Source organism: Mycteria americana, chromosome 1 (genome assembly GCF_035582795.1).
Source record: "Mycteria americana isolate JAX WOST 10 ecotype Jacksonville Zoo and Gardens chromosome 1, USCA_MyAme_1.0, whole genome shotgun sequence".
In the NCBI taxonomy this organism is placed as follows: Eukaryota; Metazoa; Chordata; class Aves; order Ciconiiformes; family Ciconiidae; genus Mycteria; species Mycteria americana.
In genome coordinates this window covers 159,117,067-159,132,216 of record NC_134365.1, presented here as the reverse complement: position 1 = coordinate 159,132,216, position 15,150 = coordinate 159,117,067, and the positions used below count along the sequence as shown (strand labels likewise).

General features: G+C 40.5%; 1 protein-coding gene across 2 annotated transcripts; it reads right to left on the bottom strand.

Annotated features, from left to right (window-relative positions):
• Positions 1–4,976: 4,976 nt before the first annotated feature.
• On the bottom strand, positions 4,977–15,007 carry ARGLU1 (arginine and glutamate rich 1). Of its 2 annotated transcripts, none has more exons than XM_075526068.1 (4): positions 14,399–15,006; positions 9,594–9,819; positions 7,142–7,225; positions 4,977–5,858 (listed from the first exon to the last, which is right to left on the bottom strand). In XM_075526068.1, the coding sequence occupies exons 1-4, from the start codon at positions 14,752–14,754 to the stop codon at positions 5,694–5,696; spliced, it is 831 nt and encodes a 276-aa protein (XP_075382183.1). In that variant the 5' UTR covers positions 14,755–15,006; the 3' UTR covers positions 4,977–5,693. The 2 variants fall into 2 exon arrangements, with proteins under 2 accessions (XP_075382183.1, XP_075382193.1); XM_075526078.1 differs by lacking the exon at positions 4,977–5,858 and adding an exon at positions 7,614–7,710 and having other exon boundaries at positions 14,399–15,007.
• Positions 15,008–15,150: the final 143 nt, after the last annotated feature.

The window sequence follows — 15,150 nt, the reverse complement described above, 5'->3', positions numbered from 1 at the left end:
TATCCTTGCTTTAAGTAAACCAGAGGAAATGAAGAGCCCTGGTATTGTCTGAAAATACCCTCCTGGAGCTAAATATATCGCTCGACTCCTATTGTCCAGCGGCTAATCATTTCACGTAAAGACAGCTGGTTTACTCTACTCTCCAGCAGCCCCGTGATGCACACTGTAGGTGTATAAAAGTCCGCCTTAATAAAACCACTTTTAAGTAAGAACCGAGAGAAAAACGGGAACTTCTCTCCGAGATAACCCAAGCACCAAAGGTTAAGACAGCCAAAGAAATGCGGGCTCGGCGGCTGCTCCGCTCAGGTCACCCTTTTTGCCCGAGGGGCCGATCCCGGCGGCTGGGGTCGGGGCGTGGAGCGCTTTCTGCGCCGCGGAGTTACTTGCGGGGCCGAGCGGGAGCGGGGCCGGGGCCGGGGCCGGGGCCGGGCGGGAGCGGGAGCGGCGGGCGCGGAGCCCCTGGGCAGCCGCGGTGCCGCCGCGCTCCCTTCCCTTCCCGTCCCCGTCCCCGTCCCCGTCCCCCAGCCGCCCGCTGCATCGGCCTCCAACTTTCCCGTCTCGCTCCCGAGGAGCAGCAGGAGTCGCCTCGGACACGGAGGAACGTGAGAGCACGGGCTGGGGAGGGGGCTGAAAAGCCAAAAAGCTCACAAGTATGAGGAAGTTGGCAATCGGCTTCGGCCGCAGTAGCGGCTTCTCTGGGGGCTATTTCAGGAGGAGGGCCCGGCAGGTATTTCGGGTTTCGCGGGGAGCGCGGTTTCCTGGCGGACGAACTCGCAGGGGACAGGCTTCTGGCGGGAGGAAATCCTGCCGCGGCCGTGGGAGCCGCACCGCGGTCCCCCTGCGCCCGGGCGGCCCGGCTCGGCGGGAGGGGATGGATGGATGGATGCGTGGATGGATGCATGGATGGATGGATGGATGGATGAGCGGGGCCACCGAGCAGGTGAGACCTGCCTTTCCCTCTGCCTTCAGGGAAAAACCGGGACTCTGCCATTTGCACCGCTTAAACCTTTTATTTCCTGTACTCCAGCCGGCCTTGCAGCAAACACCGGGTTTATCGGTGAATAACCCGTTTCGGCTTCTTTCCGACAGAGATGTGGGCAATAATTACATAGATATTGGCTCCGATTTTACAAAATCTGTAACAAAAAGGCAGCTAATCTGAATGGGATCAGGATTGGGCCCACAATCCCTGATTCTCTTTTAAACATCAGTCTAAACGTTGGCAATGAGAACACATGGGACAGTAAATTTTTTAAGTGGAAAAGCCCACCGCCATTCATCATTGCTTGAAAATTTACCAGTTTTGAAAGTCGAAAAGAGAGAACTCGATAGATACAATTACTGCTAAATTTAATAGAGACAAATGATCGCGTGACTGACACTTACTGATTTAAATGGATTGTTTATTGTTTGTACAGAAGGCCAAGTGTGCCGGATACTTGAAACAGCTCCTAAAATATCATTCACACCATAACAATGCATTTTCTGCACTTATGGTAGGGTGAGTATATATCTAGATGTTAATTTGTCTTCTCCATGTCTGTTTTATAAGCACAATTTTGGTTAACCATAGCTTCTTAGAAAATGAGCTTGGCTCCTCCTAAATACAGCCACAGAATTCAAGCAGCCTCGTAATAAAAATCAGAAAAGAAGTCGGTACATCCTAACCATGCATTTTAATTCTCTGTTTGACTTATTTTTACGCTGATTCTCAGTATCACTCTGTGAAAACAAAAATTCTTATGTTAATTTGTGGTCTGCAATGAGGTATGTGGGCTGGGAAGCAAGACCAGGGATCAAACCTCTGCTACATGACCGGCCTTTTATAAGGGTTTATGCCTGCTTGTGCAGAGTGACAGCTGAGCCAGCGTAACCCTTAGTTCTACGTGTCAGTCCAGGTCAGATGATGGGAAGGATTAGGTTGTTCAGTATGGAAATGTCAACAGAGGCTCAGCGCTCTTCAGTTGGCTAACAAAACATTGGGACGGGGAGAAGGAGAACCCTGAAATGCAGGTGTGCGGTGGTACTAGCACGAGAACGGAACTGAGTTGCGTGAAAGTCACGGCTCAGCTCCAGCTGGACTGGCCTGTTGGTCCGAAACTGTACCAGCCTGGGCACTTCGACCATATCCTCCTGCCTTGGAATGAGCCTTAGGCATGCAGGCAGCTCCACAGTTCTCTTCTGAAATAAATCACCTCTGCAATGCAAACTGGAAAGTGTTTATCAACGTGAATTTCACCTGACCTTGCACTGAGTTGAGACCCTACAATAACAGAGCTAATCATCTTCCCCCTGCTTGCCAAAGGGACAACACATCCCCAAATACTCTGTTCAATGAGGCACTTCATGCAGTTATAAGTGAATCACAACCAACCCCTTCATATTTGGTGTACATGCAAAAAATGGCACAGAAACTCAAAACAATCCTAAGAGGGCATGTTAACAGAATCAGAAAGAGGGGTTTACGGTCTTCAAGTCAGCAAGGGCAATAGACAGGGTGAGGTGTCTGAGGTGGCACAAAGCTTAAGAGAAAAGGAGAGGCAATGAAGATAGAGCCTCCTTTTTCAAGACAAGACAGGAGCGGATGAAGTATTGATACTTTAGTAAGATAATACTGATGTATCTGTCTATACGTAGGTATGCAGTTGCTTCGCAGCTTAGACATCTCACCAAGCAAATTGTCTCTGCTTTGCTAAGCTTCAAGGACACCAGCTCTCCGATACATTTCACAGCAGTCAGCTTTCCACTTGCACTTGGAAAAATGATGACAACGAACATGGGAAGTTCAAAGGGCAATTTAACAAATCTCCAAAGTAACAGCACACTGCTAGGAGACTGCCGTAAGCCCTTCCACTCTCCTGCCTCTGCCGCATAGAGGCATTGTTCCGTATGAGAATAATTCTCCAGGGTATTTATGAACAGGGGCTGGGAAAACTTAATGATCTCGTCTGTCATGATGTCAGGGAAATAAATACTGCTCAAGGTAGGTGGCAATAAAAAAATGCCTCCCTTGGGGTGGGGAAGGACCCTCCCCCCCCAAAAAAAACCAGAACCAAAAATTGTCTAACCAAAATTTGAAGTTGAAACTTCAAACTGTAATGGAATAAAAATTAAACACCTAACAATTTCTAACAGCAATTTCTCTAGGTAAGTTAATATCCTCATGTAGACACACACAGCTCATACTTAGCTTAATCACTACCTCAATGTCAGTCTACGTTCTAACCTACTTTGCATTAGACGGGTATCAAGTTTTAAGGGATCTAAGAACATCTCAAGTTCTTATCATCAAATATCAGTTTACCCCCCTCCCAAACTGTGTGCACCTCTATTTTCCCCGAAATCAACAGTGTCCCTGAAGTCCTACAGTAATTTTAAAAAGAAAGAAAACCCCAGAATACCGCAAATGTTATGTCCACCCACACCGGGTCTACAAAAAGCTATCTAAGAAATTCAGAATGCTTTAGGACAGTAGAGTGGTTTCTACCAAGTAAACTTCTTCCCCCACAACAAAAAAAAGAAGTATGTGGCTGTTCTTCCTTTTTTGAGGACAGGGGAAGGAAACAGAGGTAGGGAGGTATGGAATGGCAGAAGGGGCGAGCTAACTGTGATGGGACATTTTGTCCACACAGGAGTCCTAAAGGTGTGATTGAAAATAACCTCTCAAAGTCTAAGCCTATGCAATGTTAAGTGTAAACAACAAATGCTACTATTTAGCAGCAAATTAGTGATGTACAACAAAATGCTTGCTACCACAGCTGCACATACGAGAACTTAGCTTCTTGCTTTTAGAAGAGGAAACAAAAATGCATAGGTCTGTTTTGAGTATTGACTTTTAATAGCTTGTTTCTCATAAGGGAACAGGGGATGTTTTCTGTTTTAGAAATACAGGTACCAGTTGAGCTTTAAATACAGCCTGCTCCTGCCAACAGGTCATGTACATGATTTATTTGGCTTCAGCTTTTGTTTTTATGCATTAAGCAACCTTCAACCTTCTTTTGTAATACAATATATAGACAAATCTAAGTACAGTAATAGTGTAGGTATTTTACTGTCTTCACATTTTTCTTGACATACTGGACAAAGCGATACACATCAGTCTGCCCCCAAGCCCAGGTTTCATACAAAGCACGCTGAATACTGCTTTCAGTGGCACGCTCAACTTGCTCCCACATTTAATTTGCCAAATCTACAGAAACAGATCCTTTGGGAATATCACGAATTATTTCCAACTTTGTCCAGTGACATTCAAATGCTCAGGCAACTACTGGTAACTTCCACTTTACGGCTACTACAGATGTTGCACACCGACAGGAAAAAGAAAGTTTTAGAACTGGACAAGCTATAGTAATCCAGGTTTTGGTAGAAGAATTATATACAAAAAGGGGACTTTATATATAGTTTTCAATCTGTAGTTTCATTTTTCAAAATAAAACCTGTATATATAAATGGATAACATTCAAGATCTGTATATGAATAACAGTTGCTTTCTGGCTAAAACAATATATTTAGACAGAATCTTACTTTCTGTTTTTCACTTCAAGTATGCTAGCCGGTCCAGTCCTTTGGGAAAAAAACTTCCATTTTTAAATCCTTTCGGATCCATCAGATTCATTATATGGTAATGACCTTAACTTATACAATATACTATATTATGAGGTGAACTGAAGGGGATTAGATATTGAAGTACTGGTCTGGGTGCAGTAAGCCAAACAGCTGTTTAAACATGATACTACAGCTGAAATAAGTCTCTGTCAGAATAAAAACCAACATTCATGAAAACAGCAGCAGCCATCAAAAACATTCACAACTGCAGGGATTTTGTACTGTGTGTAATTTTGCATTATAGTAGGAGAAGCCACAATAGTTTAAAGCAAAATGAAAAAAAATACCACTAGAGTCTTGAATTTAATAATGTGAATTGTCACTCTTATAGCTGTTTATAGAAGTGTACTAAAAAAATTTACTTAAACATATGAATTTAAGACTTTCACTTTATTCAGCAAATTGGTTTATTTACACAATGGGGAACGCTGGTTGAATGCTGTCAATGTAATAAAAACAAATCTAACAGAGACAATACTGAACTCTCTCTATGTATTCATAGCAGAAATGACAAACTATTTCCTTACCTGTATCAGGAACATCAAGCGCAACAATGGGACAGTATCATAGGACACTGATTTAACAATAAACCACAGAGGTCCAGTAATACTATGGCAATTTACTCATGTATTTACTGACTTTTTAAAAAAAAATAATTAAAAGTCAGCAATACCCAGTATAAAGTTCTGTCAATTATCAGAGTCAAACTCTGATGAGTAGGTCAGTAAAACCTTATCAGATCATCCACAATTCATAAAGTGACCTGATCTGCTTCAGACCACTAATACAGAAACAAAATTGATGAAAACAGATTACCCTCTAAAAGGCAACAATGATCTGATAAGGGTTTAACTTAATGGAAGTTTAAAAAAAAAAATTAAGAATTGCAGAGCACAGCCCCTATTAGAACAAGCTAACTTTCCAGACTTTCAAAGAAGACCAAAAAAAAAAAAAAAAAAAAGAGAAAAAAAAAAACCCAAACCACTTCAACATGAAGCTACCATACAAAGTTTTTTTTTGTTTTGCTTTTTTGTTGTTTTTTTTGTTTGTTTGTTTCTTTTTTTCTTTTAAGAGTTCAGAGTTGCAATTTAATCCTGGCTTTTTAGTGAGAAGGACAGTTTTGGCCTAGACTTTCCTTTGCCCAGGATAATTTTTTGTTCTTCCTTTTGCTGACGTTGTCTCTCTTGTTCTAGTTTCATCCTCTCCTCATGAATCTTTCTTTGTTCTTCAACAATTTTCAATTGTTCTTCAGCCTATATATGAAAATGGCAGAATTTAGGCCAGCATATTTTGTAGTCATAAAAGCAATTTACAAGTCCGTATTAACTTCCAAACAGGTCCAATCCTGCACAGTTATGTAAGCAGTTCTACCTGAGCTAGATGCCACAGTTGGTTTCAGTGAAACTATTTAGAAAATAGTTTTCTGCTTAGAAAATGGTTACTTGAATTGAGTTTAGAAGAAACACTGAAAACTTTCTACAGCTAATGCATCAAAATCTTGAGTGCTTACATGCAGTGATTTTCAGAACTGCTTTGCAAACAACACACTACATTTTAATTAAGGAAGTCAGTGTATATATATATATGGAGAAGTTCCCCTGACACCTGTCACATGTCAGATGAAGGCACAATATAATGAAGTAAACAGACCTTCTAACAGAGGTCTCCCCACTCCAAAACCCATGTAAAAACCCCTCCTAATTCAAAACAATTTTTACTTGATTTGTAACAAGTCAATCCTTACACTGACTTATGGTTCTTACAGCTCTTCCAATAGTCTTCTAAAGGTGCTTATTTTGTTCATTATGTCAGTTAGTACCTCAATTTTTCTATTTGTCCCATTTCCACCACGTGAGGTTGGAAAAAGGGTAAAACAGAGAGAGATCTAAAGCAGATGTAGTTCAAGCAGAGAGTTTTAAGAAGCATCATCTTTACCTGAAAAAGGTGCAATTACCTGGGTAATTGAAACTGAGAGTTCAATCAGGATTTAGAAGCACCTTAGTTTGGCTTATCATTAATTGATTAGAATCAGCCAAATCATATTGAATGTTCTCATGAGGCAGGCACCTGCTTAAATAGACTTGGAGACCAACATAAGCTAGACTTTCATAACTTAAGACATCTTCAGCTTATGCTGAAAGTCCCTTTCAGCACTTGTACAGCAACATTATACTAGTCTCAAATCCAGTTTGTACTTGTCCTGCTCAACAAAACAGAATTAGTCACTTCTGTTCTAGAAGCTGAATGTGTTTGCAAACTTACTTCAACTTTCCCTGTGAGATACAGTTAAAATGTACTTTTTAAATTCTGAAGGCAGCCATCTTCCTCTAAATTAACTGCACCTGAACTATTTTTTCAGACTAGCGTTACTGCTAAGGATCTGGTCTCTCATGCTCAAGGGAAGGAGAGCAACACTACTGACATAACTGCCAACAGACAAGTTAAACCCCAGAAAGGGTCGATTTGTTTATTTTAATTGTGTTGCAAATCAGGCAGAGGGACCTGTATTCCCCTACAAAACTACATCTTCACATACCAGTTTAGCTTGTGCTTCTGCAATTTTTCGATTATTCTCTTCTAGTATTCGCTCTAGTTCCTCACGCTTTGCACGCTCTTCTTCCTAAAGGGGAGGACAGGGCAAGATGTTAGTAAAGTAAAATATTCATTTCTGCATGTTCACTAATCTTTCTCAGAATTCTTTTGTGAACTGACTTAAAGTGGTAGCTTTACAGCCACCTATTTTGTCTCACAACGGTAAATTGTGCAGCCACTAAAACTGGTTTCTAGCACTCAATTTAAATCATCCCGCCCAGTCCAAACAGCAACCAACTAAACCCTCCCTAATCATAGAATCCTGACAATTTATTACTAGAATTTTAATATCACACAAATCAACAAGGACAACTACAAAAACTGGATAGTATTTACCAAATTAAAAAGTAATATAGAAAATATAAATAAAGTGAATAGTTTGTCTCACCAATTAAGTATACCTACGTATTCTTTACCTATACTCCTTTAATCAGCATTAAAAGTTGAATATTTACTGTCTTGTCCAGTGTCCTGCAGAGTGTGCTCCTCGGCTGCCATACGCGCCAGCTTCCTCTTTAAAATGATTTGTACTGTTAGCTTGGCAATACCTGCATCAGCAGCTCAACCATTTATAAAGAAACAACATACAAGGAAGGCTGAGCTGAGGAATGCAGATGTTTATGATAAGAAGGAACAAAAATATGTAAATCATTCCTAAGGCAAACAATTAATAAGAAAAATACATTTACTGTTAGTGAAAAATACAAATGGTAATCCATACTTCATGGAGCTATGGGCTTCTTTCATGGGGAGAATGGACTTAACATTCAATATTTTGACAATTTTAAGACAGCTGAAACTGTCATTTGCAGTCTGAACTTGGAATTCAGGAGTCCAGGGAAGGCAAGATCAGGAAATAAAGCCTTGTAATTGTTGTTTTCTTGGTGAATTTTATGGAACTCTGTTATGCAACTTATAAATATGAAGACTGCGTGAAAGTTTTTGAGGTGTTTCAGTTCACGTAATATATATCCGAATTATTTTAATATTTGGAAGATTTAAAGTTAGCCAGAGGTTTGTGTCTGTGTAAGAAAAAAAAGTTAATACGAACAAAGCAAGCATACGAAGAGAAAACTTCTTACTATGACTAGTAACCAGCTACTAGCTAGCACATTTCACTCCAGGCATGGAAGTTTATTCTGCATTATAAAGAACTGATGGGACCTCCTCACATCCCACTGACAATAGCAAAAATACTTAAAAAAAAAAAAAAGGTCATCCATCTGATCAAATTAAAATCTCTATACATGAAGTATTTGCTGACTACAGACATCTAAATTCATCTTCAATTCTTTCATAGTTAAGGTCTGAATTTGCAAAACAAGTGTAATTTAATATTCTTAATATTTGTTGTAATTCAATGTTCTGGTTTTTTTCATTTTTAAGTTAAAGATACTATGTGACAGACAAATCACACTGAGTATGAAGGGGAAAGCTTCATTGCTACTGTCTTTCCTTTTGTAAGCCAATCAAAATATTAATTTAAAATAAACTGTGTAGGAGGTACAGAGTGAAAAGGCATTTGAGACTTATGACTATTTAGCACAAATTTCCTTTTCGGTTTAAAGTTTGTCTTGAAATTTCTGGATCCTGGAATGATTGGTGCAGGCAGGCATCAAAGCCTTTAGTAGCAAATTACTGTCTCACAGAAAGACATTTTCAGCTTCTGCTCCAGTTGCTGATTAAAAAAAAAAAAACAAAACCCAACAAAAAAAAAAAACAAAACAAAAAAAACCCAAGTCACATGTTCAGCTTGACTTCAGACAAGGGCAACCTGCTCTTTTATAACTTCTAGGGAAAAAAAAGGAGTTGTTAGTAGTTATTAAAAACTGATATAATGATTTGGACATAGATCCTTCGTGAAGACGTGGATGGGCTTATGCTCGAAGTCCCAGAATTAGTCCAATGTACGCTCAAGGAAAATGTTCATTTTAAATGAAGAGTAAGAAACCTATTTGTTAAAGACAGGTACTGCAGCTCACTGCTGGACCCTGCTTTTTGCCTGACTGAAGGCAAAAGCCTCTTACAGTCTAGGTAAACAAAATGAAACAAATGAAGGATACATAATTACAGATTTTCAATACCCTTCCCCAAAAATGAAAGGACCGCTGATAAATCCTGCAGCCATGGCAAAAGTTTCAAACAATTCTGAAATATGTAGGTCAGTTCCATTAAAAATCAAGTATCCTTGTTCAGGTTTTAGGAGAATAACTGTTTAAGTATCAGTGAGCTCCTCTGAATAGGCTAGAAATTAAGTTTCGCAGCAATGCAAGCTTATACGAGAAGGGAATTAGATTTGCTGTATTCCATCTCTTTCTGAACCGAACAGGAGGCACAAACCGACACTGAAAGTTTTGCCATGGACTGTCTCTACTTTCCAAACGACCGAGCGTTACCTCTCTGGCTTTTTGTGCTGCAAGTTCAGCTTGTCGCTGTCGCTCGAGTTCTTCGAGCAACTGTTTTTCCATGATGCGCTTAGCCTCCTCCACCCTGCGGAGAACCTCTCGCTCAATCTCATCCTTCCTTTTCTCCAACTCTTCTTCTACACGTTTAGCCACAAGCTCTTCTACTCTTCGAGCAGTTTCTTCCTCTATGAGTTTCTCTTCAATTTCTTGTTGACGACTAGAAAATGCAAACACGAGGATTACCTTTTTAATCAATAAAGAATGGCTGCATTGAAATGAACTTTTGCAAATACACAGCATCAGCCACGCTACTGAATCAATTTTTAAACAGTCTTATGCCTTACACAGACGGATCACATATTTAAAAAGAGTTTTACCCTGCATTTAAGGAAAGTGAATATTCAATGCTCCTATCACAGGGAACTCATTCAGACCATACCATATTTAGCATTTCTCCATATCTCAAGACACCAAGCTTAAAAAGACACCTTATCATACTACTACTTCATCATTTTTAGGGGAAAAAAAAAAAAGACATCCCCCAACTTTGGCCATCTTTCATCCTTCAGGAACTTAAATGGTCTCAATTTTAAGCCACATGTAGCAATAACAACTTGTAAAATCTTGTCTTAAAGCCACCACCTCAGAGGCACCAAACTAATCTCTAATAACTAAAATAGAAGACAGAAGCAATAAAATTTGTAATTTGAATATTTTATGAAGAATTCCAGGTGTTGTTTCCGTAATCTAGTTACCCAGTAACGTACCTTATCAAATTTCAAATACTTCAGCTCTCCTTAACTTCTTTATTGCAACACTCTGTTTCTATCAAAATTATCCAAAATGAGATATACCAAGTGCTAAATAAATCCTTGCAACCTTTACAGTTTTCCATGTTCTGATTTTTGGAAGTATTTTCGTATGTCTTCTTGTCTTTACTTTTGTTTAGCAGCAGCATTACCACTTAGCCTGATAGCTGTTTTATGTTTTCATTAAAAAGGATACAAAAAGATTAGGTCAATTTGCAGGGTTATTACCAAATGAAAAAAAAAAAAAGAAAAAAAGAAAAAAAATCTTCTGGGTAGTAATCACTAGTACAATATGGCAATTAGATATCCAAAGATCACAAAAGTGAATACTGCATAGCTATGTTTCATGTAGTACTATTTATTTAGAATTATTATGGTCTTTGGGGAGAATTTTGTTATTTTCTAAAATGAAAGTTCAGTTTCAAGTTCAAGTATTCTGTGAAATATGGAACAATCTTATAAACTTATCTTCTGCCCTGTCAGCACCAGAAATCCATGATTTAGAACAACAACTACTGTTGTAACAACCTAATATCCTGTCATTTTCATAATATTTCCATTTTCCTATCTTAGTTATATTGAGAGACATAAAAACAATTTTGATTAAAAAAAAAAAGAGGAAAAAAAGAGAAAAAAGAAAAAATGTTACAGGATTTACTAATTTTTAGATTTCCAGTGTACAATTTGCAAATATGCAATAGGAGATATAAATAATGGATTAGTGATCTAGATAAACATGAGGTGAAAGGCTCCCAAATTCCTCCTGTTCATGTATATTCTTTTCAAAAGCATGCTGAACGCAATGGATAGTCTATCTCCTTCAGTAAAAAGTTTTGGAACCCCTAACTTAAACAGTCAGCCCCAGAAGAGAAATTTTATTCTTCCATTCCTCAAGATAACAAACTTATAGATAACAAACTTATTCAGTGATGCATTAGGCCAGCATTCACTTTTCCAAAGCTACACAAAATATCTTCAGGCGATTTTTTCAGAAAAACAAAAAACCAAGACCACCACCATCCAGAAAAATGCATCAACCCCACTCTGTTTTAGTGTGCCTCTGCCAAGCCACTACTACTTATGATCCTTTTTGGATGGAAGGTGGGGGAGCGGTCAAAAGTTTAAAAGACAAATTTTTAAACACCCTTTATATACAAAGTAGCCTCCTATGTTCAAAGGTTTTTCTTCCCTCTTATGGGTATTTATTCAGCAAGTACTCTCACCATCCTGTACTGATACAGCTTACAGCTATGTAAGAGGCTGTAGTACAGAAATCATTATCAGAAAACTCATATTCACATGTTTTATTCAACTATTTTAGCTTTACGTTGAACATTAGGGAAATCTAGAATAAAAGTTAGCTAATTGAAAAAAGATAGTACATAGTTAAAAAAAAAAACCACCGACACTCATGTCTGAAATAAGTTTTCAAATATCCTCAGCAACTGATGATATACTCAAATTAAGCACTGTGCCTGCACACGTTTCATTCTTCTCACGCCAACAAATTCCATTCAAATTTGATTAAACCAAGCAAATATATCTTTTCACATTCATAGGCAATGACAATATTGCAAATATATAATAACTGTTCAGTGTAAGCAACCACACTTCTTGAAACACTAGAAATAGAAAGAAGTGAAAGAGAATAAAGTAAAAATTTATCTCAAAGTTAATTTATAAGACCAACTTGTGCCTATGGATAAACTCAAAGCCATTGATTGGAAGTATGTTAACAAGAAAATCAAATTATAAACACAGATATAAATTTCAGTGATTTATTCTGTAGTTTATACCAACTATTCAGTATTTTTTTAAAATCGCATGAACTTACAGTATTTTATTTACAGGTGTAACTTCATCATCCTGACCTACTGACTCCAGAGAAACAGGTAAGCCATTAATGTAACAATATTTTTAGTATGTTCCATTTACTCCTTAAAGACTAATTTTACAAAATCTGCAGAAAAGAAGCTGCTTACATTTCAGCACCTTTCTGAGGGAAAAACACGTCATATTTGCAAGGCCTTTATAGAAAACTAGATTATACGAAAAAGCAGAAGTTAGGCAACATATTAGGATTTGGACAGACACAAGAAGAAGAAAGACACTTTCAATATGAGCTGTCCACTAGTTAATTCAGTTAGCAAGAAAGTACTTCTTTACTTCACTAACATGAGTATATACTAACCTATAAAACACAATTTACAGATGACTTATTCATATAACATAGTTTTCTACTGTTAAGTTTTATTGTGTTTTCTCTTTGAAATCTAAACTGTATTCTAGAAGCATCAAAATCTATATAAAATCTTTTCCAATACTGTTTCTCCCTCAGAAGTTTACTATTCTGTAGCCAGTACCACTCAAATGTCATATCCCTCCTATACAGACTTCGTGAGTATTCTAAAATTTCAAAGCTGACTTACACAGAAAACTTACTGGAGAAAATAGAGTTGAAATATACGTTGCTACATCTAATATGACTGAATGAACTACAGTTCATTCAGTTTCAATTTGAGCACTCCACAGCAAAAAAAGTGACAAAATATTTCAGATATATTACTTAAAGATTACAAACAATTCATTTTCCACAGGCACTTGAACAGATCCTCTCTTAACTTTTAAAGCCTGGACACGGACTAACCATAAAATTCTCCACCAAGACTAACACCATTTAATATTTTAAGATAGATAATATTTATTTCGTTATTTGCGTAATGTTCTCTCTCTTCAGTCTTTAAATCCATTTACATAATATTTAAAGGAATACATATGAACTGAAAGAGCTCTAGAATACTAAGATAAACTATTCACTGTCTTCTCAAATTGTTAAGCACATTCCAATCCTTCTTCCCAGATATGCATGGAACATTTTTGGCAATTTAGGTACTGAATAAAACTAGAAACCACAAAATTATGGTCAATAACTCAAAAAGCCTTCAACATTTTCAGGTGTGCTTGTGTTGGTATGCAAGTTTCTGATGACACCGCAGTCAAATTCTGAAGTTAGCAAAGGAGATTATCAACAAACAAAAATAAAAGTGACAACTCAGGATGATCAAGCCTTTTGAACTACAATTAGTATTTCATTAGAACAATATCGCTGAAATAAAACTCAAAGCTCCACCTGAGAATTAACAGAGCTAGCTGGCTTCTTCACACGTACAAGGAAGTGCTATTTCTGGATTCAGTGCTCCAATGAGCGAGGGTAACATTCGAAGAACAAGAATCACTTTATCACAACTGTTAAAACCATTGTTACCTCTGCTGCATAAAGGTCTCTTTCATAACTTAACAATATTGCTAAACACCTTAACACACACCCAACGTTCACTAGAATAGAATTTACCTCTCTGTAGACTTTATAAAGAACCCAATTCCCCATAACGAAAACTGAAAAAGGTTTCAAATGAAACAAGCCACCCGACCTCACCGTCCCACTTGGCAAGAAATTAAAAAAAAAAAAAAAACAAAAGCCTCGGTGTTAATAAAACCGTTGCATAGTATTTCTTAAAACCCCAAGTCGAGCAACTCCAGATGCCTCCTCTCGACGCACAAGAAGCTCCACGCAAGAAAGGGGAGGGGCAGGCAGTGTGGCAGTGCAGCACAAAGCCTCCGGGGCGCGGAGGCCTCCGCCGCAGAGAGAAGTTCCAGAGCAGCGCAGGGGGAGCAGCGGCAGATCGGAAGCGAGCAGAGCCCGCGGACAGGGAGGCAGCGTGCGGGAGGCTCGCACCCCGCGTGGGCGGCTTCTAACGCACCTCAGGGAGCGAGGCTTTAGGAAAGGGCAGGATGGCGGGAAAACAGGCTGACGTTAGGCCTGAGCGAGGGCCTACACGCCTTCACCCCAGTCGCAGACGGCCCTGGTCTGGAGGAGGAAGGCGCGGAGAGAAAGGCACCGGGGCAAAGAGCACCTCCTTTCCTCCCCCCTCCCCTCACCCCCCCACCGCCGCCCCCTGAAGCCCCCAGCCCAGGCCCGGGGCTCACATTTTCCGCTGCCGCTCGAACTCCGCTTTTTTCTCCTCCTCCTCCCGCTTCTGCTTCTCGTCCAGGCTGCTGCGCTTGCTCACCGTGCGCCCGAAGATGTCGATGCGGTCGGGCGGGGAGGAGGCGCGATCGCGCTCCCGCTCCCGGTCGCGGCGGGAGGAGGGGGCCGTGTTGGAGCGGGAGCGGGACCGGGACTCGCGGCGCCGGTTCCGCTTGCTCTCCCGGGACTTGGAGCGCTTCCGCGCCCGCTCCTTCTCCCGGGAGCGGGACCGCGATCGGCTCCGGTTCTTCTTGTTGTGCTTGGAGCTCTTGGTGTGCTTGGAGCGGGACGAGCTCCGGCTGCGGGACCGACCCATCCCGACAGAGGAGAGGCCGCGCCGGCGACCGCCCGACCACCCCCACCCCCTTCGCTAGCGGCGCCCGAGAGAGGTGCGAGAAGGCTCTGCGCGCATCAGCACCGCCCGGGCGGGCCCCTCGTCCTCTCCCCTTCCACCGCTTTGCGCTGCGAGGAGAAGGAGCAGGCCGCGAACGCGGGAGCAAGTCCGGACGCAGGCAAGATGGCGGCCCTAGCAGAGCGGTGACTCTCCTCTTCCGCCCCACAATGCACTGCGCCGCGCTCGAGCCGTTTGCTCTCCCTCCCCCCCCCCACCCCCGCCTCGGCTTCGCGCCGGATGATCACGAACGCACTCGGTAATGTTCGACAGCCAATGGCAAGTATCGCTCGGGGAGGAAACGCCGTCAGGCAGCGCTTC